The 27,683-nt window shown below is 39.4% G+C and overlaps 3 protein-coding genes across 4 annotated transcripts; 1 reads left to right on the top strand and 2 right to left on the bottom strand.

The window, feature by feature from the left end:
* Positions 1-12,349: 12,349 nt before the first annotated feature.
* Positions 12,350-12,754, bottom strand: LOC145824102 (uncharacterized). Its single transcript, XM_082923692.1, has one exon. The coding sequence runs from the start codon at positions 12,752-12,754 to the stop codon at positions 12,350-12,352; it is 405 nt and encodes a 134-aa protein (XP_082779818.1).
* Positions 12,755-17,489: 4,735 nt separating this feature from the next.
* LOC114290202 (serine/threonine-protein kinase STY13) lies at positions 17,490-21,671 on the top strand. 2 transcript variants are annotated; one of them, XM_082866353.1, is made up of 7 exons: positions 17,490-18,437; positions 18,517-18,651; positions 19,340-19,472; positions 19,546-19,741; positions 20,426-20,550; positions 20,643-20,801; positions 21,204-21,671. In XM_082866353.1, exons 2-7 carry the CDS (start codon positions 18,521-18,523, stop codon positions 21,510-21,512), a joined length of 1,053 nt encoding a protein of 350 aa, XP_082722479.1. In that variant the 5' UTR covers positions 17,490-18,437; positions 18,517-18,520; the 3' UTR covers positions 21,513-21,671. The 2 variants fall into 2 exon arrangements, with proteins under 2 accessions (XP_082722479.1, XP_028089900.2); XM_028234099.2 differs by having other exon boundaries at positions 17,553-18,651.
* A 1,267-nt stretch (positions 21,672-22,938) lies between these two features.
* On the bottom strand, positions 22,939-23,319 carry LOC114290203 (uncharacterized). Its single transcript, XM_028234100.2, has one exon. It carries the CDS (start codon positions 23,317-23,319, stop codon positions 22,939-22,941), a length of 381 nt encoding a protein of 126 aa, XP_028089901.2.
* Between the last annotated feature and the right edge of the window lie 4,364 nt (positions 23,320-27,683).

The raw sequence follows: 27,683 nt of genomic DNA, 5'->3' as shown, positions 1-27,683 counted from the left end.
CCTGGGCATTCGGACTTATGCGCTTTTCTTACATGATTGCAAAAAATCAACACATTCCAAACTTCAACTCCTATATCTCGTGTGACTCGCCCCTCTTCCACATCGCAAATTTCCTCACTGTAGTCGTCCCCGAACGTCCCGAGAGGGAATCCCGTTTTGTTTATTGGGGCTTACTACAGTTCGGACTCAATGTCACGGTCCTGTATCTAATCTCGCAGAGTGTAATGCAAGACCGATGAATCATCAAAGAGTCCAAATCCGGCAAATCATTTTGAAAAACTGATTTTTAGAAAGAAGTGCCAAACATAGACTGCTTTGCCAGATACAGAGTCGCCACCTAAATATTTTATTTTTGGAAAATTTAGGAAACCCTGACTCGTGCCTAAGGCCACGTGTCCCTCATCACCAAAGTTGTCTCGGCTCGGGAACTTGGGTACGATTGGGGAAGGTCACTTCGTGAGCACCCCCGCTCGCCCGATCAAAGATCGGCCTCTACTAACCATGATATCGAGTTTTGAAAACATTATATGCTCTTATTCCGGTTATTAGCCTAGAATTACTATGTGATGCACACAACATACAAGTATAGACTGGATTGCCTAAGTTGGAACAAAACATCGCATATCCGTTTGTTTTGAAAATGGATTGAAGTTTGCTACTCGCAAGTAGGCTAAAACACGGGTTTTGACGAATTATTACAACTCGAGCAACCCAACCTTCACCTACAAGCATTCAGGCAGGTATATCACATAAGCACATAGCCTTATGGTAAGCATGCTATCATGGCAGTCACTCACACACATGCAAGGATGCTAAAGCATAAACACTTATCGAGTACTCCGTGCCAAAGAAAGAAGCAAATTAAAAATCATGCATGAATCCTAACTATACTAAGAATGCCTAATGCAACACATGCAAAAATACAACTACGATAGGCTCGGCTATTCTAAGATGGCATATGAGATGCAACAATCAATACATGTATTCAACTTGGAATTGAAACACAATGCAGTTAGCATGATGCGCCGAGCACGGTGCATGCAATACAGATGAATGAATGCAAACATGCGAACATATAGATGCTAATTGAAACATGCCCTAAAACTAACCATCATAAGCTGGTAAATAAAAGGGAGAAAGACGTGGGGTTGGAAGGCATACATCACACACACGCACACTTATTATAACATTGCCCTCCTCGGAGGGTCTGAATAAATAATACACAACCGAATGAATAACGAATTACAGCCAATTATTACACAACCCTAATTAATTAACAAATTAACTAAAATAAATAAGCTAGCATGCAAAACATGTGAAATGGACTGCCTCAGCTCGGTCTTGAATGATAAGGAATACATGCATGCTCGAGTCGCCTTACCGGAAAATCCATCGCGATGCCCCGATTTGCCTCTGTTTGCAACTGGTCCCAAAACACTGTACAAAACTCCAGAAGACTGAAACTCCACCATGCTATAGGGATACTACCGACCAGTTTTTGCTGCTGGCTTCTAGTTTGCTGTAACAGAGAGCAAGAAAGGGGCATGGCAAAGTATTTTCAACATATGTGTGCACGACCACTCTCCCCGTCATTGCATAAGCTCTAAGGAGTGTAGTCTTCGATCCTTGTGCCACCAATCACGCATCTCGATGCATGATGGCTGAGGAGTCGAATTGCATGACTCAATGTGAAATGGATGCACAAATGAACACAATAAAGCCTAAGCTCCATCATGGGTAATCAAGAGTGTTGGCGACCGGGAATCGAAGCACATTTCGTCACTTTGAGTATGATACGTCGCTCGTTTCCCGTGTTTGGACTGAACCCTACTCCAAACACTATGCAATAACTAGAATGTCATGGCATGCAAACACAATGCAACAACTAGCGTACAATCCTAAACGAAATGCAACTAAGACATACAAACACGCAAGGAATGACATGCAAAGCTGCAACTAGCATATGTAATGCTATGAACTACGAATGGCATACTCAATGCACATGACGCTATATGGCATACACAACGCACATATAACAATGGACATACACAAAGGCATAATCAAGGCATACACAATGCGACGATCAAGCATGCGACAACATGGACATGACATATACAATGCAAGATGGACTTAAACTAAAATGAATGGGCCTCAGCCACACTCAAATCAGTGGCCAAACATGATGAAATTAGGTAACAAAACACATGCAAATATACACGAATGCAAGGGACTAAACCTAAGGTACCAAATGCAACTCTACCAAAGCATGGCAAGGGATGAAATATGGCATACAATCACACATTTTCCAGCTCTGAAATGACATGCAAGATGGCCCCGAATCATGTAAACACCTCACACAATGCATGCTAGATGGCCCGGATATCGAAACTAGTAAAGTACATTACACTAGAGGTACACAAAGCAATGCTCAAATGACCTAACCAGCCCCAAACAGTCCCTATGCAGGTCCAAGACAGTGGAAAAATGGTCTAAAATGATGGCTCGAAATGCATAGAAATGAAGCTCATGCAATGGCCCATAAATGAGGTATTTAAGCACAGCTCTCAAACACATTTAAAGAGTGGAAAACATGGGAATATAGCACAAGTATAGGCTCTGAAATGACATGCTCAATGACCCCAAAACATGAAAACACCTCAGTATAAGCATGCAATAGGCTTCAAAACTCAAGGCTATGCAAGGGTATTACACTACAACCATGCATAGCAAGCATCATTCAACCATGAGGCATAAAAACAGAGCTAAGGCAGTCCAAAACATGCACAAAATCAGTTTAAGACATGGCCAAAAAGTGCTAGAATCAAAGACCAAAATAGCATGCAATACAAGCTAGTGAAGAGGGTTTACACTATAAGTATATGAAGCATTCAAGAGGTCACTAAACCAGAAAAATTTAGAGGTATGACATGCCAAATAAAGCCCAAAAACTCATTGAAACATGGTCAATGCATGCAAGAATGACATGCTCCTTTGATAGGCTATGAAGAGGGTTATTCTTCACATGCAAGATGGACACCCAATATGGAAAAACAAGCTCTGGAAAGAGCCTATGTAGGTCCTAAAACTCACCAAAAATGGCCTGAAACATGGCTTGGAAGCATGCAAGTAAAGGCTCCTTTGTTAGGCCAAATATGCTAGGAAACAAAACAAGGGAAGAGAGGGTCACCCCTCTCTCATTTTGGAACTCAAAATAGAATTATAGCCACTAAAAATCCATTGGATTTTAGTGGCTTGAAGGCCAAACAAAGGTCAATGCAAAGGCCCTAATGCATGGCTCAAAATAAGGCAAAATGAAGCATGCAAGGGGGTAGATGACCCCCAAAAGAAAAATGATCTTAAACAAACATGTTAAGGACCTCAAAATAAGACTTTTTTCAGTTGATAACAAAGCTCAAATATGCTTGCAAGTATGGCTAAAAGATGACGCAAAATGAAGCTTAAAAGAGGGGATAGTGTGTTACCCTTGTAGCTCAGCAACTTCAGCAGCTTCTAGACCAAAAATATAGCTCCTCAACCTCTGAAAAAGGCCTCCAAGAATCTTAGGTTGGTGTTGGAGGGGTTAGGCTAGGAGATGATGTGCAAAGGGGCAAGAACTTAGCATTTTCGGAGCCAAAATAGAGATATAGAGAGGGAGGTATATATGTATGCCTTAGGGAAATTTTCCACCCTTGCAAAGGAAGATGAGGCCTTCCTTTATAGACAAGAGGGACTAAAGCTTCTCCAAGAAGCTTCAAACCAAGGTGGGAGATCCTCCATATACTGGAGGATCCAGTCTATGCTTCCCAGCTGGCACAGTTGGAATCAACTCACTGAGACAAGACAGGAGGAAAGGGGCCGACCAGTTCAGGTGGTCGGCCAGCCAGTTCAAAAGGGTCAACTCAACAAAAAGTGGTCGCCAGCCCCATTTAGTGGTCTCCCAACTGAATGCAAGCTAGTGGTGTGGTGGGAGACCAGCAATTGTGGCCCAAAAATGAGGGAGACCAGTTACCTAACAAGAAAATCGACCGGCGGGGGAAAAGTGGTCTCCAAGGAGAAAAGGTGGTCTCCCACCCTTGTACCACCTTCCAAACAATGAAAGCAAGGTCCATGCCAAAATGAACCAAGACGGATGCAAAACGAGGGTTCGGGGGTCAAAACGCGCAGCCGGGTACCCCGAAAACAGGCCGTTAAGCATCGAAAGTGGTGTGCGACCACAAAGGTGATCTCCTGGGCCACAGTGTTTCTCTAGAGAGAGGAAACAATGTGTGTGCCAAAAACCGGAGCAAACGGAGAAAGTTAAGCGGTCTCGAACCGAGGTGCACAGCCGACGACTTTGAAAACCGAAAACTGGTCTCCAAACGGGAATAGTGGTCTACGACCACGAAAAGTAGCCTAGGGCCACTGAGAGATGGTCTACAAGACCTCTCCTTCCCTTCGGGAATAGAAAACAAGACCTGGTTCGCAAACCGAGGTAAGGCACAAAAGGGTCCTGAAGTCCGAGGATAAAGCTCTCAGCTGAAAATCTGTAACCTCAGAACAAGCACAACATGCGTCATCACCGAGCGCTCAATCAATGACGTTTGAGTCTTAAGGTCGGTCAAAAATTGGGTGTCTACAGTTGCCCCTCTTTGACAGAACTCGAAAGTCATAAGTGACGGGAATGAATGTCAAAGCCCAGAGACGACCCATTTTTGACAAGGCCGAAGACTTAGACAAATATGCGAGATAAACAAAGAGATATGCCCGCAGGCAGGGGCAAAAATGCAAAATGTTATGCAGGAAGATTTTGATAATTGGACTTATATGCTGCATTATGCAGAACGAGCACAACATGCGTCATCACCGAGCGCTCAATCGATGACGTCTGAGTCTTAAGATCGGTCAAAAATGGGGTGTCTACACTCACCCCCGCAACCGATGTGATATATAAAAACGTGAAGGAGATAGCGCAAGGCAAAGCGCCAGCCATGGCATCTGATGCGTTAAGAGAGGATGACAGAGCGGTGTCGACGAAACAGTATAGAGCGGAGAGGGTTAGGGAAAGGGACGCGAAGCGGCCAGTGCAACCCTTTCCAGTGACAATGCTCTTAGTGGTCCAGCCGATTAGCCAAGTGGGGCCTGACCATTGGCATACCAAGGTTGAAAAATCCACACTAATGGTAGAGGATCTGGAGAAGTTGTGGAGCATGTATCAGATTTTGGTGGATGTGTAGTTAAGAGTGCCAACGGTGAAAGAGAGAGTGTCCGACGCACGACCGATGAAGTTCGCGTTGTACGAAGAGGCACTACATGGAGGCCTAAGGTTGCCACTTCCCCCACTGGTGGTCAAAGTATTAAATTGCCTAGAGGTGGCGCCAGGGCAACTAATGCTGAATGAATGGAAGATTCTATTCATCTGCATGATCGTGTGGCCGCGAGCAACTGGAGGGGAGGCGATGACAGTGGATGAGTTTTTTGCATGCTACAAAGCCTCAAGGCAACAAGAAACATGAGTGACTCTGCAGACGATAGCAGAGAGGGGACTGGTGGCAGGGTTGCCTTCTTCGATGAAGGGTTAGAGGCCAAAATGGTTTTTCATGTCAGCGAATAGCGGCAGGGGAATGCGCACGATGTGGAAAGTCCCCAACAAGTCGTTGGAGCCCAAGTTGGATACGGCAGCGGAGAGAAGGGTGAAGCAAGTGAAAGAGTGGAGGGTGAATGAGAGGCTGAAATGGAACGACCTCGTCTAGCTTGCAGCCTTGTTTGTTATGAATCTAGGATCTGAGCTGACCCAGTGAGATCTTACTCCGGAGGAGGTGGAGGTGAGGAGGAAGGCGCAAGAAGTAAAGGACAAGTGAGCTTTTGCAATGGCAGAAAAATACAAGAAAAACAATTAGGCCCAACACCTAAACTGGTCGTGAAGAGGTCGATCTGACCACGACCAAAGCCCTTAGGAGAGAAAGACTTAACAAACTTTGTGCCCTTGCGAGCGCCAGTGTATCCGTTGAAGAAGAGAAGCAAGAAGGAAATAGAGCTAGTGTTAAAGAAGAAGAAGAAGAAGAAGAAGAAAGGAAGGTGATTGAGGAGGGTGGTGATGAAGGGCCCTTGCTGAAGAAGACTAAGGAGGGGGTGGCGCAGGTGCCTCCAGAAAGTGAAAGAAAGGAGGCCAAGGCTGGTTTAGGTACAAGGGGGGGCCTGGTCGAGCCCTCAACCGTTGAAGAGAGAAGCCAAATAGAAGGTCAAGAAAGTGAAGCGATTGGGGACCGATCGACAGACCTGCCCATAGTGGATTTGCCCCCTAGCCAAAATTTGGAAAAAGAGCAGGTGAGTGAACCAGAGAGGAGCATCGTTGTGGGGTCATTGGGGACTACCACTTATCATGTGAATGTAGTGGTTGGTTGCTTAATGATGAATGTGGGTGACCCTCTAAGGTGCAACAGGAGGTCAAGGCAGGTGTAGACTGTCTGTTTGGGATCATTGAGGACGCGGCCATGCGGGGTGTTTCACAATTTACGGAGTTTGACCTCACGATAGGATTTTGCTCAGCGCAGATAGAGGCAGTCACCCTCACGGCCGCTCTGCTGAGCAAAGGAGTGGGGGCGAAGGTGGAGGCGGAACCGCTTAAGGCCTAGTTGGAAAAGGTTTGGGTGTAATTACAGAATGTAAGGGTAGAGATGGCCGGGTAGAGATGGCCGGTTAGAGAAATACAGTGCGGAGTGTCTGTGTGAAGGGCCTGGCCTACTCTTAGAGGGCGAAAAAGATGGAGGTATTGGCGATGGTGCAGAGTTACTTGGCTGAGCACCAGGATAGGCTAGACTGAGGTTACTGCCGAACTGTCAGTCGTTAAGGCTGAGCTTGAAGTGGTATGTCGCAAGGTGGTATCGCTAGAGTTTGAGCTGGCGAGCAAGCAGAAGATGACTGACGAGGTCTAACAAGCCTGCACCACTACCAACGAGAGATTGGAAGAGGCCCTCGTAAATAATAAAGAATTGCGTGATCTGGCCTTGAAAGATAAGAATGAGGCAGATGTATGAGTTGCTAAGTTGGAGAGGGCCTTAGAAGAAGAAAGGGCTAAGATAGTAGAGTTAGCCAGGATTATAGCGTTTGAGAGGGCTACTTATCCAGATCTATGCACCACTGTAGTATAACAGTTTAAGTTATCTCCTGAGTTTCAAATGGCTGTTGATGCAGCTGTGGTGAGGAGCTTGGCCAGATACGGGGAATGTAGTGCTAGGTCGTCAAACGTGGTTGTTGCTGAGCTGGTGGAGGGGCAAACCAAAGGAGAAATAATCGAGAGCTTTCAGCAGTCAAACTATTACAAGCATGAGATGAGCATGTACTAGGACAGTGGTTGAACGAGCTTCAAGTACAAGGCGAATGAGCCCTTCCCAGACATTGACTTCAGCCGCATGAGGCTAGGGGAGGGGGACATTGCCTAGACCCCACTAGATGAGGGTGTTCAAGAGGAAGATTTGGCATCCAGCGAGGACGAGGGAGGTGAAGGTGGAGCGGATTGAAGATTTGACCTAGGCGTAGGTGTTTTGTTCTATTTGAATTTATGTTTGTAATAATTGAATTAGTTTTTGGAAAAAGAATTTTTGAATTTTGTAAGCAATTAGTGTTTAAACTACAAAGATTGTTTATTGAGGTCTTGGAGCTTTGTGCATGGTTTTGTTATTTCAAAAAAGGGCAAGTTATGTTGTTTGAAAGAAAGAATAAGGATGAAGTTTTAGGAATTGAAAAAACAATCATGTGGTGAATAAAAATTGGAATTTTGAATTTTGAAAATTGCCTAAATAAACATATGATTATTGTTGTCTATACATCATGCTTAAACTAGAAGGTGTGGTAGACTTAACTAGATTGAGGTTTGCTAGACTTAGTTTGGCAGAGCTCTAGACTTAGTCGGGCTGAGCTCTTCAGGCTCAGTCTAGATGAGACTTGTGATGCTCAGTCTGGCTGAGGCTTGCTTGACTCAGTCTGACTGAGCTCTTCAAGCTCAACCTGGCTGAGACTTGTGGTGCTCAATCTGGCTGAGGTTTGCTTGACTCAGTCTCGCTGAACTCCTTAGGCTCAGTCTGGCTGAGACTTATGATTCTTAGGCCTCGTTTGCCACTGCGAGTTAGCTCAGAGGAGCATTGGGAGCATGAGTGATCATTAGAGGAACATCGTCCAGAGGAGTTAGCTTAGAGGAGCTTGAGTTTGCTCGGAGGAGCATTGGCAGAGAGGCCATTTGAGAAAAGGGTTTGGCATTTCAAGAGTATTGGCAAAGGGCAGAGTTTAGAGACGCTCAGAGGAGCTTTGGCAGAGGCCATTTTCAGAGAGGGTGCAACAAGTGGAGTGCATTTCAGCTGGATTTGAGTAGAGAACAATGAGGGGAGCTTGGCTAAAAGAGTTAGACGTTGAAGGTAGGCCATCAACACAGAGGTGCAAGTGGCTTTTTTAGTCAAAAAGTCACAAAAAACCAAAGAGCCAAGAACCCATACCAAAAAGTCAAAGATTCCCTTTTCTCTCTACTTTTTGCATATATTTTCGTAAAAAGTCAAAAAGTCATTCCAAACATACTAGTTTTTTTTACATCACATTTTAGCCCAAAAGCCAAAAAGTTACTAAAAAAGCCTGTTTCCAAACGAGGCCTTAGTTTGGCTGTGACTTGCTTGACTCAGTCTAGCTGAGTTCTTCAAGCTTAGTCTGGCTGAGACTTGTGATGCTTAATCTGGCTGAGGCTTGCTTGACTCAATCTAGTTGAGCTCTTCAGGCTCAGAGAAAAAAGGTACAACACAAATAATGGGGATTGAAAATTTTGTCATTAAAGCACAATCCAACGATCATAAGTTTATACATTGTATAGAAAGGGCAAAAATGAACAAGTGTTCCGAACATCAAAGTGAACCATACAACAATTGAACCATACAAAAAGCAGAAGACACCGTTTTACTGAAAATACCACTTATGTCTTTCATATCTTGAAGACAGTAAGTGTCTGGGCGGGGCCTAGTTTTGACGATGTAAGGTCCATCCTACTTAGCCGCTAGCTTGCCCTCGAACGGGTTTTTGGTGACAAGAGTGGCTTCTCGTAAGATTAGGTCTCTCACTACGAATTCTCTAGATCTGATCCTACGGTTGTAATGTTTCCGCATTCTCTATTGATATGAGGCCAGTCTGACAGCAACCGACTCTCGTAGTTCTTCAAGCAAGTCCAGTTTGGCCCGTTGCAGCTCATTGTGTAGTTCTATATTCGGGTGTATCATCCAAATGGTCGGAAGACTGATTTCCATAAGGATGACTGCCTCAGCACCGTATGTTAGGCGGAAAAGGGTTTTGCCAGTGGAAGTTCTCGCTGTTGTTCGATAGACCAAGAGTACTTTTGGGAGTTTGTCTACCCAGAGTTCTCGCTATTGTTCGATAGGCTCAGAGTACATTTGGGAGTTTGTCTGCCTAAAGTCCTGTAGCGACTTCTAATTTAGTCTTGATAATTTTTAATAAAGATCGATTGGTGACTTCTACCTAATCGTTAGTTTGGGGATGGCCAGGAGAAGAAAAATAGGTCTTGATATTGAGCTCTTCATAGAATTTTCTGAATTCGGCGTTGTCGAACTGCTTACCATTGTCGGAGACAATAGCTTGAGGGACCCTGAAGCGGCACACAATAAACTGCCAAATGAACAGGGTGGTATTGCACTCAGTAATTTTGGCAAGGGGCTATACTTCCACCCACTTAGTGAAGTAATCGATGGCGACCAAGACGAATTTTACTTGGCCTCTGCCGGTCGGCAAAGGGCCCGCGAGATCGATTCCCCACTTGGCGAAAGGACAAGGACTGCTAAGCGCGATCAGCTCTGCTGGAGAAAGGTGAGGGATGTTGGCGAAGCGTTGACATTTGTCACATTTGAGTACAAATTCAATGGCGTCTTGGTTGAGTGTGGGCCAAAAGTAACCCATGCGAAGGATTTTATGAGCTCAAGATCGTCTTCCAGAATGGTTACCGCAAACCCTTTCATAGACTTCTCTCATCATGTAGGTAGTTTGATTAGCATTTAGACATCTGAGGTATGGTCGAAAGAATCCCTACTTGTACAAGATGCCATCAATAATGACATAATTAGATGACCGAACCTTGATTTTGTCGACCTTCTACTTATTCTCTAGTAAGACTCCTTGTTCTAAGAACAGGATAATGTCTTGGGCCCATGGGATAGGCTCGTCCTAGAGCAAGTGAACCTCTTGTTGACCTAGTGAAACTGCTAGGTAGGCCAAGTATTCAATTCGGACGCCTCGGCTGAGATCTGATTGTCTGCCGAGGCTAACTGGGCCATTTTATCTGCTTGAGAGTTTTCTGACCTAGGGATATGCCTGATTTGGAAACTATTGAAGAGGCGGGTGAGGAGAAGAGTGACGTCCCTATATGATTCCATTTTTTTCTTCTTTGTATCGAACTCTCCAGTTATCTGTCCGACAACCAATCGGGAATCATTGGACACTTGGAGATGATTGACCCCGATGTCTTTGGCCAGTCTGAGACCTGCTATCAAAGCCTCGTACTCGGCCTTGTTATTACTTGCGGCAAATAGGAATCGGAGGGCACACTTAAAGTACTCACCATCTGAGATGGTGAGGATTAAGCCAGCTTCGCCACTCTCCTTTCTGGAAGAACTGTCAATACTAAGAGTCCAAGCATGTGGGTCAGCCGCCTTAGGGATGGAGTGTACTGGTGGAGGAGGTATGGCTGGGGTGAGATTGGTGAACTCTAGGATAAAGTCCATGACAGCCTAGCCTTTGATGGAGGTTCGAGGTCGATAAGAGATCTCATACTAGCTTAACTTGACGGACCATTGCATAAGCTTGCCTAACAATTTTGGTTGTTGCATAACCTTTTTCAAAGGCTAGTCGGTGAGGACCACTATGGGGTGGGCTTAGAAATAGGGTCAAAGGCATCTAGAGGCGATGACCAGAGCGAGGGCCATCTTTTCTAATAGGGGGTAGTTCTGTTTTGCATCCCGAAGTGCGCGACTGGTGTAGTAAATCGGGCGTTGAACTGAGTCTTCATCCCGGATGAGGATAGCACTGACTGCAGTATTGGAAACAACTAAGTAGAGAAAGAGGTCTCTCCAGGCATTGCTTGAGAGAGAAGAATGGGGTTGGCCATGCACTGTTTGAGTTATTGGAAGGCTTCCTCAGATTTGGTGTTCTAGTCAAAAGCCTGCCGGAGAACTTTGAAGAATGGAAGACACTTGTCAGTCGCTTGTGAAATGAAGTGGTTGAGGGCGGCAACTCTGTCAGTGAGCCGCTGAACCTCCTTTACCGTTATGGGAGACTGCATTTCGATTAAGGCCTTGATCTTTTTTGGATTGGCCTCAATACCTCTATAGCTAACCGTGAACCCCAAAAACTTAATAGACCCAACGCCGAAGGTGCATTCTCTAGATTTAATTTCATCTTATACTTGTGCAAGGCTTGGAAGGTCTCCCACAGGTTCGCTAAGTGATCTGAGGAAAGTTTGTTTTTGATGAGTATGTCATCGACGCAGACCTCCATGTTCCGACCTATTTGGTTTTTGAAAATGGCATTAATTAGGCATGGTAAATGGCTCCCGTATTTTTCAAACCGAATAACATTACACGGTAGTGATAAGTCCCTCTGTTAGTGATAAAAGAAGTGCGCTCCTGGTCGGTTGTGTGCATTAAGATCTGATTGTAACCTGAGAAAGCATTCATGAAGCTAAGCATCTGGTGCCCCGCCATTGCGTTAACCAATAGGTCTATTCTAGGTAGTGGGTAGCTATCGCTAGGGGCAGGCTCGATTGAGGTTAGAATAGTCGACGCAAGTCTCCATTTGCCATTACTTTTGAGGACCAAAACCACATTGGATAACCATTTGGGATAGTCCACGTTTCTAATGAACTAGGCCTTCAACAGTTTGTCCACCTCGGCAGTAATGGGATTGTTGTGCTCTAGATAAAAGATGCGTTGTTTTTGGCAGGATGGTCAGAACTAGGGCTTAATACTGAGGCGATAAGTAATAAAAGAAGGGTTAATACCCGGCATGTCTAAGTGAGTCCAAACAAAGACATCACTAAGAGAGTTGTAAGGTCGGCCTTGGCTTGAGGGGATAATTGCCTACCAACCTTAGCCGTCTTCCTCGGGTTGGTGGAATTGATGGATACGTCAACTAGTTCTTCCACTGGTTCCCATCGGATTAGCTTTTTTTTGTCTCTGACATCAAGGCCTTCTATGATCATAGAATGCCTCATCTTGACTTTCTTTAACGAAGCGACATAACATTCTCTGGCTACCGTCTGTTCACCCCTCACCGTGTCGACCCCCTGATCGGTCAAAAATTTCATGGCCAAATGGTATGTGGAGGTCACAGCTTAGAGGGCGTTGAGAGCCGTTCGTCCAAGTATGATGTTGTAGACAGAATAATAGTCGACAACGAGAAAGGTGAGGAGTTTTGTAGACTGTTGTGGATACTCTCTGATGGTGATTGGGAGGTTGATAGAGCCTAGAGAGGTCACTTGATCCCCAGTGAAACTGACTAGAGGGGTTTGTAAAGGCGACATCTTTTCTTCTCCGACCTTGAATTGTCGGTAAGCGTTGAGGAAGATAATGTTTAAGGAGCTGCCATTATCGACAAGTACTCGTCTGGCTTTGTAGTTTGATAAGAGAGTAAAAATGGCCAGGGAGTCATCGTGGGGGTAATGAACGCTTGTGCAATCTGCCTCTATAAAGGTGATCGACTCAATCCATTGTTTGGGTTGTTTGTAGGGGCGGTCCATAGTTGTTACCAATGTTTTAAAAACCGGACCGGTGAGCGAACCGGAAAAGGGATCGGGTGGACGGATCACCGGTTCAACCGTCGGGTTGAACCAGAATCGAACCGTGACGTAATAAATATATTAAAATTATATTTAAATAAAAATATAAGTAATAAAATTATAAATTAAAAATATTAAAAATATTAAATTATCTTAAATATTTGTCCTAATATTTTTTTACTAAAAAATATAATAATATATTTTGGAATATTATTAATTTAAATTTTGGAAGATGAAATCAAATATTTAATATTCCCTCCATATGATTTTAATTCAAATAATTTGATTGAAAGGAAAGCAAAAATTTTGGAGGGAAATTAAAATTTCAATATTCCCTCCAATACATTTGATTAAATCTCACATGGATTTCTTGAGTCTTTTTGAATTTTTTTTTTCTTCTTATAAATAGGTGAAGACTTTCACAATAATTTCATCAAGCTCTTAATGGGATTCCTCACAAGAGGAGACCCTTGAAAAAGAGTTTCAAATTAAAATTTTCTTATATTCTTATATTATATATATATATATATATAATAAGAAAGAAAGAGAAAAGAAAGAAAGAAAATAAAAAAAAATAAAAAAAATCAAGTCGGACAGCCTGGCAAACCGGCTCTGGGTCGACCGGTTCTCCGGTTCAACCGCGGTTTTTTTCGGTTTCTGTTAAATACGCCGGTTTTCATCTTTGGCCGGTTCAGAGGGTATGTCCGGATTAGAACCCCGACCAATCGACGGTTCAACCGGTCGAACCGGTCGGTCCGGTCTAGTTTTCAAAACCATGGTTGTTACTTCCTTATCGGAGCCTTACCTAATTTTTCTGAGTTTAGCTTGCTGTGCCAATCGAGATGGTCCGCCGCATGCGAGCCCACCAACGATGACCCTAATCTCGCCTACTGGGGAGGCAGGGCCACCTTATGTTCGGGGTTGTGGTAGAGCCTGGTCATCCTGTTGCCTAGGTGGTTTAGGCTGTCTGGGAGAAATGTGCCGGTAGTTGTGCCTTGGGGGGTGGATTCTGGGCCTTTGGTGGGGACAAGCTGCTGTGAACCGGTTGAGGCACCCCTAATGGATCAAATCCTCGACTTGGATTGGTCCTGCCGGGTGGAGAGGGATTTTGAGGGTTGGGGCCATTTAAGGTTAGAGTCATGTTGAATTTGATGCAAGACTTGCTCCATAGGTGAATTGAAAGGTGTGTACCGTTCGAACCGACCAGGTGGTCGAGTAGGAGCTGGTTGGTCCGAGTGTAATGGTCGGTTTGCATATTGAGAAGATTGGTGAGTATATTGTGATTGCCTGGACTCAGGTTCTTTTCTCTTTTCCCTGGTTTGCAAGGCTTTAGATGTGGAGTCTTGCCGAGCCGCTAGGAAGTCTTCAGCATTCATGTATTTTTGGGCTTTGGCGAGATGAGTGGCCATTGCGGTTAGGGGATTTTTGGACAGGGAAAAGAGAAAATCTGACAGGCGCAATCTGGCCATGAAGAATGTGAGAATGACCTTGTCATTGTTTTCTTCCACTTGTAAGGCCACCGTATTGAAATGGGTGACAAAGCTTCGCAGTGACTCCTCCTCAGTCTGTCGAATATTTAGCAGTTGAGTTACCGGACGTCGTTACCGCTGAGCACCGATGAAATGGCTCGAGAAGGAATCGCTAAACTGATGAAAGGAAGTGACAGAGTCTGGAGAAAGCTGGTTGAACCAGAGTCAGGCCGACCCCTTCAACGTGCTGGGAAAAATGTGACATATGATTTCGTCTAGAAAGGCATGAAGGCTCATAAGTGTTTGATACGCTTCCACGTGGACAACTGGATCGGTGATGCCATTGAAGGTGTCAATCGATGGCATTTTGAACTTAGGGGGTAGAGTTTTATCTCTGATGGAAGCGGTAAAAGGGGAGTTGACGGTGGAAGAAGGTTTGTGCTACATGTTCTACATGACCTCTTGCAGCTAAAGCTTCATGGCCCTGTAGTTCTTCATTCCAAACGAGGGCATTGTCCCTACAAGTATGAATCGAGGATTGAACACTGTTAGTCTCGCCTTCATAGACGGCAGTGTAGTGCGGCGAAGGGTGATTATGGAAAGGTGGTGGTCCCTCTTGGCGGAGCTGCAAGCCTGGGGAAGGGGCGCGCAGATTGTCAAGATTCAACGGTTGAGGCCGCGGGACGAAGGGTGGATGTATTCCTTGAGACACATGTGGTGGGAATTGGTGATGATCGTGGGTTTGCTCCAAGTTCAGGGGAACTATTTGTGGTGGTGGATGAGGGATAGGTAGGTCGCGCTAGAGCAGAGCGTTGATCAGGGCTTGGTTTTGTTCGGTCAGCCGGTTAATGCTGTTGGTGAACTCTGTGAAATATGGAGGTGGGTTATTTGGGTTGGAGGATTCGGCTTCAGGGTTTCCAGCATTGTGTTGTGAAGCCATGGACCTTGTCGTAACCATCCACCCTAACGTAGGAGATGGGTGATAACGGAGTTCTCTCCGATGACAATGAACACAACTGTCGACTAGAGATGAGTTCCCACAGACGGCGCCAATTGATGATGCTGTGATATTAATAGTGGATGGATCGGACTGGCCCACGTCTTCTATGAGTCTGCTAGTTATTGAATCCTCAATGTGTGCCTGCAAAAAGGTCCAAAGGGGGAAGTAGTCCCCCGATGGACACTCTAACAATCCAGTTAGATTATAGCAGATAGTAATCGGTTTTAGAGAGAAAGAGAAGAAGGAGATGAAAAACTTAACCTTTAATGTATCTCGAAAGCTTTCTTATATCATTTGCTCATCATTTCCTTGTCCATTCCAAGCTGTCTTGTTAGCCGAAAGTCTATAGTCTAGTTAACATCGTTCATGGTGAGTCTGCCTCTTCCGGTGTGAAGGGCTTGCTGCATTTAATGCTACGAGGGCCTCATTAAATGGCTGATGTGCAGATACAATAACATTGCAGGATTTTTATTTGCTTATATGGCTAATTCCCTTCCTGACAAGTGTTTTAATACTATTGGTTCTATCCCAGCATTGGCTAATTGGTCCCTGGGCCGTGTCCCCGTGGACTGAGCCTTCTTGGGCTATGACCCCGCAGCTTGGGCCCTCTTGGGCAGTGACCTCGTGGGCTAGGCCCTCTTGGGTTGTGCTCATCAATGACCAATTTTCTTATTTAATTATGACTCATAAGTTATTTAGTTATGTCTCATATGTATTTAGTTGTAACATTTTTATTTATTTTGAGTTATAACTTAGAAAATATGAAATTTTATGATTTTTTATTCCTTTCATTATGAAATGCAAATGGTACACACCCTTCTAAGTGTTTCCCAAATAAAAAAGTCACTACTAAAAGACCAAGTCTTCTCCCAACTTTATTGCATACTTTTTTCTTTTCCTTTTTTTTTTTTTGTAAAAACTTAAAAAATCTACTAAAACTAAAACAATACTCAATTTCCAAACGAGCTATCATTCATTTGGTTTAGATGAAATTTTCTTGAGAGTTACAGGGGTGTTTGGTGAGGCTTTTTTGAGCCAATTTATAGCTTTTGGCTTTTAAAAAGTTATTTTGGGCTGTTTGGTTAAACTTATTTCAAATAATTTCTGATTCTAACAACTTATTTTAAGTCAAAAAAGCTGATTCTGAGAAGCTGCTCACCCCTTGCTTCTGATTATCAGCTTCTGCTATGGACATGTTAATTCACGGTTATACTCTTAGATTTTTTTATTTTTTATTTTTTTAAAAATAGAAAAAGACACAAATGGACTACAAAATATTATTATTATTTTTTATGAGAAATGTAGACAAATAGTGAATAATAAAAAATAAAAGTTAATTGAAAAAATTATGTCATAGCTTATTTAACAAATATTACTCAATAACTTAATCTATAATTCAACAGTTATACCAAATAGATTAACAGATTCTGATTAAAGTCATAATTTATAATCTGTTAAGCTATAATCTATAATCTATAATCTATTTTAACAGTTACACCAAACAGGATCACAATGGTTAGTGACTTTCATGAGGAAAAATATTTAAAAAATTAATAAGAAAGTTAACATGCTAATATAGATCATACAAAATTTCAACTCTTTTTTTTTTTTTTTTTTTCATTTTCCAAACAAGGGAAAGTTTTTACTTCTTTCCCCAAAGTTTTCAGTACTTTCATGGTAACCAAAGTTTCCAAACTAAAATTTTCATCAAATCTAAGTAAAAAAATGATTTTTTTCTCAATTTGATACCGAGTGCTTCAACGATTAATTTTTATCAAATTTTCATCAAATCTGTGCTGGGATAACTTGGTCGACCGGTTAAGCCAAAAAAAAAAAAATTTAATTTTTTTTTGAACTGTTTGAACCTTTTAGTGGTCGACCGGCTGGTCGATCGGTAAGGCAAAAAAAAAAAAATTTTTTTTTCAACTATTTTAACTTTTTTTGAAACTGTTTGAACCTTTTGGTGGTTGACCGGTTGGTCAATCGGCTGATTGACCGGTTGGTCTCTCCCAACAGTCATGCACAGTGTTTTGGTGAAATGCGGAGCCTGTCCTTCTTTTGGTGAAACGTTTGGTGAATTTTTGATTTGATATTAATTTAGTAAAACTGTTGAAATTCTAAATAATATTTTTTTTACCAAATTTCAAATTTAATGTTGACTTTGATAAAGGGTTGGAGATGGTCCTCGAGGATTAAAAGAAAGAAAAGGTAGGAACTCGTGGAGGCATTTTGTTAATGAATGGGCTTTGTCCCCCTCAATGCTTTGCCCATGTTGACAATATCAGTTTCCATGTGCAACTTATTAGTTTATATAGCTCCCCCCACAGTCCTTATTACAAAGTTCATAATCTCTCTCTCTCTACCCCCTTTTGTTTTTCATTCTGTTCTCTCACTCTCTCTTATGAAACGGAGAGTCCCTTCAATGATTTTGTCTGAAGATCAAGAATGAGCTTCTTTACTTGAAAGATTTGGTCTATTTTGAAAAATATGTTAAAAGTTGATTTTTTTGATTTTTTTTAACCAAAAAACTAACTTTTAACAGTATTGCCAAAATAGAAATAAAACCTAACCCATCATTCATTCAAAAGAACTCCAATATGGTTTGGTTTGGGAAAATATTTACTTGAAATTTCTTTTATCTTCACCAATTCAAGTTTTTGCTGATTGGCTCTCTTCCTTTCCTCCCTTTTTGGGCATTTGGCTCTACTCCCAATTAAATTTTCAACAACCCTTCTTGGTCTTTAAGTGTTTTTTTTTTGGGTCACCCTGGTTGGAATTTGGATATTTTTACACTTGTGATAAAATCGTAATGATTGTGAGTGAATATAGCTCTAATTTAACAATGAATTGCATAAATCTTATATTCTTGTACATAAATGAGTGTAATTTATAATTTTTATACTTTTGTTTTTATTTATTTTTTTCCGTATCTCATTGATCTTGATTAAATATTTTTAAAATCTCTCTCCCATGTGGGGCCTTTATACTTCTGCCTCCTCAACTGCTATTATTTATCTTGGGCTCATGATATGTGAGATATGGTTGTATTGGAAACTTGCCATTGTATCAGTACAAGAGAGTACAGAGCATGTCCTTTTTACTGTTCTCTATTAATGTCAGCTTATCCATGTAATCTCTGAGTAAAGCTCTTCAATGCCTCTGTTTTTGAATCCTGGTACATGTCTATTGTTTAATTGGTTGATGGGTACTAGGGTTTGTTGGTGAATTTGATGATAAACCCTTTTCTGTTTTAGAAAAATGGAATCTGGAAATGGATTTTACTCTGTTGATGAGTTTAGGTTGGATTCCAACTGGCTGATTGATCCCAAACATCTCTTTGTTGGGCCAAGGATTGGGCAGGGAGCTCATGCCAAAGTATATGAGGGAAAGTAAGTCAAATCTGTTTTGATTTTGTTGTGATCTGTTTTTTTTTTTTTTTTTTTTTTTGTGGTGATTCAGTCTGCCAATGTGGGATTTTCTTTTGATGTGTTCATAGTTATTCCATTTTTGTATTGGGATTTCTTCTTCGTTAAGAGTTTAGATTTGCAAATTCTCAGATTCATTTTGGACAGATTTTGAATTCCACTCTTTGTTTTCTAGCATTTATATCCTTTTAATTCTTCTGTTTGGGATTGATTCAAAAATTGTTACCCAGTATTCAGATTTTGGGTTTTTGTTCCATAGTGAATTTCCATTTCCATTTTCATCTTTTTTATTTTTTATTTTGTTTGCTTTGGACATCCATTTCTTGATGGGTATTCTTAGATTCTTGAATGTGCTTCAATGATATATTACCACTCATTGGTAAAAATTGTGATTGGATTGGGGATGTGTTGCTTCAGTATTTACAGATGTTTTTCCAGAAAATGAAAACACAAAGCACAACCAATGGGGTTGGTCCAAGTGGAAAGGGACTTGGGTCGCTTAAGCAAAGGTCTGAGTTCGAGCCTTTGTGGATGTAGCAAACTCCCTTGGGAGAGGACCCCGCATATGCGCACAATAAACCAAAACAAAACCAAACAGATGCCCAATTTTCTTGCATTTGTCTCACCATTTAGTTTATTGGCTTTCGATCAGATACAAGAATCAGAGCGTTGCGATTAAAATTGTACATGGAGGAGACACTCCCGATGAAATTGAAAAGAGAGAATCGCGTTTCGCAAGGGAGGTTGCCATGTTGTCTAGAGTTCAACACAAGAACTTGGCAAAGGTTGGATTCGATTTTGAGCATTTTCAAGTAATTTCCAATGATATTGTTCTAACTTCTATTGGTGTTTCGACAGTTTATTGGTGCGTGCAAAGAACCGGTTATGGTAATAGTCACCGAGCTCTTGTTAGGTGGAACATTGCGTAAATACCTGCTAAACATGCGTCCAAGTTGTTTAGATAAATGTGTAGCAGTTGGTTTTGCGCTTGACATTGCTCGTGCAGTCGAGTGTTTGCACTCTCATGGGATCATACACCGAGATCTGAAACCCGGTAATTCTTTTATTTGAATTTCTAAAATCATCTCCTGGATTATATTTCAATCCAAAACTTGTGAGAAATTTTTAATCATTCTTGGGAAGGATTGAAAAAAAACAAATGAGAAAATAGTGCTGCTACATTTCCTCAATGTCCCAATGGTTCCCTCTCCTCTTTTGCTTAAATTAACTCTCTGGTTCATGTCCTTCAATATGTTTCTATTGTTTAATACATGAATTACAAAACACTAATATCCTGTAAACGTGGATCCTTTTAATAAGTGGAACGGAAATACATGGTACGTTGCGTGCTCTAAAATGCAGTACGATAAAAGTAGACTTGTGTAGTTTATACTATTAAAATTCAAAGTACTTCTAGATTAATTTTCTTTCAATAATTAGGCATCCAATAAATTTAGTTTCTTTTTTTTTAATTATAACAATACATTTCTATGATCCATTTTTTTACATTTGCCCTTGCAAAACTCCACTCTCCTTAGATTTTAATTTATTATATTTGATTTTTGTTCTCCCACAAAAACCTTGGGATTTCTTTGAATTGCTAAATCCACTGTGTAGAACGGAACTGTACCATATTTCAAAACATAAATTGCTTGAGTATTAGCGTTTTCTGATAATATTAATCTCCACATACGAAGCAAAACAATACTGATGCCAGGCTTTTCAAAAACTATTGCAGAAAACTTAATCTTGACTGCAGATCAGAAAACAGTTAAACTCGCGGATTTTGGATTAGCAAGGGAAGAGTCGATAACAGAGATGATGACTGCTGAAACAGGGACATATCGTTGGATGGCTCCAGAGGTACTTCATTGACAAATTGCATAATTTTCTGTGTGCACACATGCACGTGTGTGTGGACTTTGTAAGCGATTAGTTTGTTGTGTTGGTGGTAGTTGTACAGCACTGTTACATTGAGGCAAGGAGAGAAGAAGCATTACAACCATAAAGTAGATGCATATAGCTTTGCCATTGTGCTTTGGGAGCTTGTACATAACAAGTTGCCATTCGAAGGCATGTCGAATCTGCAGGCAGCATATGCAGCCGCCTTTAAGGTAATATAATCTTCCTCATTTATCTAATATTATGGTCCTGTTTGGCACAACTTATTGGAGTTGCTTATTGCTTTTTTTATTTTGCAAATTTGTGCCAAAATGGTACAGCTTCTACTTAATAGCTTATGAGACACATTATTTATGATATTATGGTCATGATTTGCGTTACTTATTGGAGTAGCATGTAGCATTTTGTATTTTGAGAATCTGTGCCAAAATGGTGCAGATTCTGCTTACAACTTATGAAATACAAATAATTTAAATAAGTTAATTATCTGGAAGCTGGGGGACAAGTGTTCTTAATTTCTATTTTTTATTTAAAAAAATGAACAAATTTATATGTTCTTGGATTGACCTGTCCAAATTTTTCCATTGTCATGACCTTTCTTTGTCCTGATTCAGAATGCACGACCTAGCTTGGAAGACCTCCCGGAAGAACTGGCCATAATTTTGGATTCATGTTGGAAGGAGGATCCAAATACCCGGCCCAACTTCACTCAGATTATACAGATGCTCCTACAATATCTTTCCACCATCTCACCTCTCAAGCCCGTTTCTAGGCTTTCCATCCCTGAGAACACCATCTTGCCTCCAGAATCTCCAGGCACAAGCTCTTTGATTGCGCTACATGATGACTCAAGGGAAACACCCCGTGGAGAGATAGAAAACAAACCAAAAAGTTCATTCTTCTGCTTCAACCAGTGCTATTAGCCGTTCAATGACTGGTGAAGAGTGAAAAAATGGGCTTCAGTCAATCCCACAAGTTCATTTTGATTACATTGTAAATGTGAAATCTTGGATCAAATTTTGATGTTCTCTTCAATTTGTGGGATGAAATGTGGAAGCCTTGCAAGATCTTAGTTCTGATAACTTAGTTTTTATGATAAAATAACTTCTAGGATGTTTATATGCTTATTGCTGCACTTTTCTGAGCCGCGACATAAACTAGAATGCTGTCTGCCAAACTCGTTTTCTTATCAATGTAAAAAAATCAAAAACAGAAGACAGTAAACCAAAATAATATCAAATGTGCAAGTTTTATTTTATTTTTGGTGTTTAAGAAACTGGAAGAGTATTTTTCTAAAACATTCTTATAGTTTCTGTTTTCTAAAGAGTTCCTTAAACTAAAAGGGATGATGGATATATATATATATATATATATATGTATTTAAGATCCAAACACAATCTTATATTAGCCAGAAATGCCTCCTATGGGTAACGTGAATAGTTCAATTCATTCAAATGTGCTCAATATTGTCTTTATGGTTTAATTACACTTACCACTACTATATTTTCATTAAAATCTATCTTTGGTCATTTTATTTGTGATAGCCGACTCCTTACACTTTTTTAAGTCAAGTTGCAAAGTCACTTTTCTATACACCTACTGTTATTGAGATTCTGTCCACCTACTGTTAATGAGATTGATAAAAATTTAAGTGGAGGGACCAAAGTAAGATTTTGGTAAAAATGTAGGGTTGTTAAGTATAAATAACGTTTTTACCTATATAGTTTGACTCAAATTTCATTTTAGCCCATATAGTTTCAATTTGAACCCTACACTTTAAGTCTAATTTCAATTTGGTCATTCCATCTGAATTTCTATTAATTTTATTTATGTGTACACCTTAAAAAATTAACAAGAGTTCTAAAATTACTAATTTAAACTCCAATTTGGACAGAATGACCAAATTGAAACTACATGACCAAATTATTCAATTTGAAACTATAGAGATTAAAGTAAAATTTAAATAAAATTACAGGAGTTAAAAGTGTAATTAACCCTTAACCTTTTGTTGATGTATGGTAAATGATGTTTGATTGTTAATTTCTCAAATACAATTTTTTGCCTGCAACACACACTTTTAAGATTGATCTCATTATATCAGTAAGATTGGTGAAAAACTTTCCACTATTTCTCCAACCAAGAAAGATTCATGAATTGTCTAAAAAATATTCATCCAAACAAAGTTCTGGTTTAATCTTAATTACAATTTGAGAGGGAAAAAAAAACAATGATGTAATAGTTTGGAAATGGAATTCACAACAATGAGCATGAAGTTGCAGGGAAAAAAAAAAAAAAAAATCAAAATTAAGTACCGTCTTCGCGGGGAATATCAGCATCATTAAATCTTCTTCAAAACATCCGGTTAAATAATTTTCTTAGGCTATTCTTACTCTCCTTGTTCTTCTTATGGCTCATACTCGAATCATCCAACACCGGGAACTCATGATCCAACACTAGCCCTGCTTCTATCCTCTTTGACACGGTCACAATCTCATAAGAATCCCACAATGATTGCCCAAAATCCCAATGGGCATTGCTGGCATTGCGGATTTCCTTCATGGCCTCAAGCTTGAATCTAGTGGGCATGCTCTTGAAATTTAGCCTCCGGGCATCAAATTCATTAGCAGGCCTGGAACTGCTAGAATGGCCATGCCTTGCCTGTGCCACGGCCTTGAGGAGTTCCAGGCCACTCTGATGATCTTCTTCAAGCTCTAGCTTACTATTCTTCATAGTCTTTCTCAAAAGAAAGTATAGTTTGGCACATCTTTATATTTGGTAAATGTGAGCCTCACATTAAAGCTGTGGTGACAGATAAGCTGTGTTTGGCTTGTTCTGTATCTGTGCGTTTTTTTCTATGAAAGGTAATTTTCTCAGTGTATTGGAAATTTTAACTGATGAGAGTGTGAGTCTTGTATCATTTTAGTTTCTAATATTTAAATTATATTAATTTAATTTTTATTATATTTTAAATTGTGTTGTTAAAATTTAATTAACGATATTAGAGTTATACTAACAAGTGCAAGATAATTTTATGTTATGAGCAAATTAATTATTTTATGTCAATTTAACTTTCATTATATTTAAGTTGTGTCATTAACATTTAATTAAGGATACTAGAGTTATACGGACATGTGCAAGTTAATTTTATGTTATAAGCGAATTAATTATTTGTTAACCACATGCCAACCAAATAACCCAATATTTACAAGGGCAAATTATAGAAATGGTCCCTATAGTTTATCCGTGGTTTCATTTTGGCCCCTACACTTCTAAATGTATCAATTTTGTCCCTGCAGTTTAGTTTTTGGCTTGAAATGGTCCAATAATTAACAATTGTTGAGCTTTTGGACGGAAATCGCATGCGTGCCCTTGCACGCACGGGACTTGCAAGGGAAAAAATCAGCCATTCATAGTTGATTGGCCATCTTCACATGGCTCATCATGTAAGGGTCACCACCAAACAAACAACTAATGGTTAAGAAGAAGATCACGTGTACTTTCTATCTATTAAATAAAAAATAAAAAATATAAATTATAAATTAAATTTAATTAAAAATAATAAATTAAAAATTATGGCCTTATAAATTAAATTTTTTTAGTGTTGTTAAAAAAATTAAATTTATATATTAAATAAAATTATTTTTTTAGTGTTGTTAATTTAAAATTATACATTAAATAAAAAATATAAATTATAAATTATAAATTTAATTTAATTAAAAATAATAAATTAAAAATTAAAAATTAAAAATTAAAAATTAAAAATTATGACCTTATAAATTAAACTTTATTAGTGTTGTTAGATTACAAATTCAACAAGGAGTCAGTCAATTGCATTCTCTCAATGCTAAAACATCCATTTCTTTCCACTGCCCTAACCATGTCATTGGGGCGGATAATGTACATACGTAAATTGAAGGAGTCCACTTGAGCTTCACTAATCAATTCCTATTTCAAACTGCGATATATATATATATATATATATATAGAGAGAGAGAGAGAGAGAGGGAGATTTGGTTATGGCGTTGGTGGCAATAGTTTCATCGCTGAGAATGAGGAGGTTGCCATCAGTGGAGGCGTTCTTGGCGCTGGTGGATCTGACGGAGGTGGCTTTGGTCGAAACCCTAGCTTTGGTTTCAGCGGAGCTCATCGCATCGTTCTCGAGGAGGGTTTTATCGTTTCAACGAAAGAATTCTCGATCGTTGCTTCACAACCATTCTATTTCGGGCCATTTTCATGATCTCAATCAAGAAATTGCAACGCTTTTGGATGTTTTCCTTTGAACGAGTTGAATTTGAGCGATGATATTAGTAAACAAATTGAATTGTTGCAAAAATAGTCAAGAAAGTCAAAATTGTTGATTGATAAACATGATAAAACATAGAGCCCATGCAAGTCCCGTGTGTACAAGGCACGCGTGGAGTTTCTGTTCAAAAACCCAACGACTGATAACTATTGGACCATTTCGAGCCAAAAATCAAATTACAGGGACAAAATTGATACATTTAGAAGTGCAGGGACCAAAATGAAACCACGGATAAACTATAGGGACCATTTATGTAATTTGCCCTATTTATAATTTAACCAATCCAATCCTATGCTCGACTTCTCAATGTGCACATATTAGTTTAGATCAATACAAATTGAAGGTTGTTGTTTTACACACCCCATTAGGGATATAATCGGTTTGATATGATTGATATTTAGGTAAAAAATTTACTGAACGGATAATGTTAGTTTTATAGTTTTGAGTACCAATACAAATCGCTTTCCCTATCAAACTGAATCGCATCGAACTGAATTGATTGAAAATGTTTGGTTCGATACAGTTTAATTAGTCTAGAACCTTTCAAACTTTAGTCATTTTTAGTATAGTCACCAATCTATGTGAAAATATTAAATTAATTATTTGTCCACTATTTAAAACATATCCAATCCATCTATTTAATAAATATTTTTTAATTCTTAGATTAACAAAAATACAAACAAAATAATAATAATAAATACTAAGGTTTTAAAAATAATAAGTAAGACTTAATATTATATATAATAAAAGTTTACTATCTTAGGTTATAGAGGGAATTTTTTTTAAGATCCCTCGTATTAAGATTTTATAGCATAAATGATATGAAATATTTTCAAAATTTAAATACAATTTTAAAAACAACAAACACTACACATCCCAAAACATCAAAAATAAAATTCAAAGTTAGGAATCTAGTAAAAATTAAACAAGCAACATAAATTAAGGGGAGTTTAATGTGGGCAGGAAAAATTCAAATGTTAGAGAAAATTTGAAAGAAAATCAAAGAAACAACTAGCCAGAGAAAATCAGGCAAGACATAGAGAGAAAGAGAGTCCAATATGTTCAGAGAAAATTAATCTGAAGGAGATATCTTACTGCTAGAAAAATTCATCTCAAAGGAAAACTTACACACAATGAAACAACTAATCAATGAAATCAAACAAGTAACATAAATTAGCAAGAGTTTAATGTTTTCAAGGAAAATTCAAATGCTAGAGAAAATTCTGCTCAAGGAACAATTAATCAATGAAAATCAAACAAACAACACAAATTAGTGAGAGTCTAATGTGGCCAGGGAAACTTAAAATGCCAGAGAAAATTGGAGGAAAAAATTACCCATAGAAAATCAAGCAAGGCATATAGAGCAAAATGAATCCAATGTGTTCAGAGAAAATTCATCTCAAAGGAAAAATTACACACAAGTAGACAACTAGTGAAAATCAAATAAGCAACATAATTTGATGGGTCAGGGAAAATTAAGATGCCAAATAAAATCAATCAATGCACATAAATTAATGTGATTATAATTGTGGTCAAAGAAAATTCGGATTCCAGAAAAAATTCATCATATGGAGTAAACTAACTGGTGAAAATCAAACATGCAATATAAGTTGAAATGCTATAGAAAATTCATCTCAATCAAACTAATAGCAAAGAAATTGCAGAGAAATTCATCTCAACCAAACGACTAGCTTCAGCAATATCAAGTAAGCACATAAAGTAAAGTAAATCTAATGTTATCAGAGAAAATTATAGATAGAATCACATGTCATTAGAGAAAATTCATTGTTTGACTATTTTCCAAAATTATACCGTATCTTTAACATCTTTCAAGTTGACTCATAATCATGTTGTTACAAAGCTTTTCTTTTTTTAAAACTAAAAAAAAAAAAAAAAAAAAAGAGAGAAATATTTCATTAGAACCAAGAAATGTGGACAAAGATTAATGAAGGAAATTTCCAAAAAGAAAGGACAATCCGTTTTCCTACTTTCTTCTACTGTCATATAGTTTTGCTACAAATAAACAGAACATTATGAGGGGAGCAAAACGAACCCTTCTTATGATGGTTTGGGCTTAAGATCTAAAACAATTTGACATATTTCCACAAGAAGATCTCCATTGCAATCCCTTGCTTCGCCTAATTCCAATTCCAATTCCAATTCCAAATCCAAACCCAAACCCAAATCCAACCACAATCTAAAATTTATGTGTCACCCATGAACCAAAGGCACAGTGCATCAATCAAAATCACATATTTCCTAATAGTTGTAGTAATCGGTGGCCTTTCTTTGTTGAAATTTTAAATAGAAAATACAGAGACGAAAAATTGGTATATGTATAGATATATATATATAGAGAGAGAGAGAGAGAATACAGGGATGACAGAGATTTGGTTATGTATATATATATATATATATAGAGAGAGAGAGAGAGAAAGAGAGAGCAAGAGATGGTGTGATATATGAGTATGAGTAAGGGACCTTAGGCAACAAAAAAAAATATTGTGAATCTCTCTCATTATCAAAAGTTGGAGAGGAATGTTAGACCAATTTTTCCTTATATAAATTATATATACATTATATATTGAAGCAGTAGGTTTCGCTTTAGTTCGGTGCACGAGGTGCTTAAACTGATACCGAATTGAAATCGAACAAAAACAAATTAAAAAATCGCACAGACCAATTATCGTTAAAAACAAATCAAATATGACCGATTCGGTCTAGTTTAATTAATTTGGTTGATTTTTTTAATTTTTCTTACATCCCTACACCCCATGCTTGAAACTCTTTC

This window comes from Camellia sinensis, chromosome 4 (assembly GCF_055761805.1).
Source record: "Camellia sinensis isolate YWXY chromosome 4, ASM5576180v1, whole genome shotgun sequence".
NCBI lineage: Eukaryota > Viridiplantae > Streptophyta > Magnoliopsida > Ericales > Theaceae > Camellia > Camellia sinensis.
Note: the sequence above shows the minus strand (reverse complement) of the source record. Positions and strands in the feature narration are given on the sequence as shown.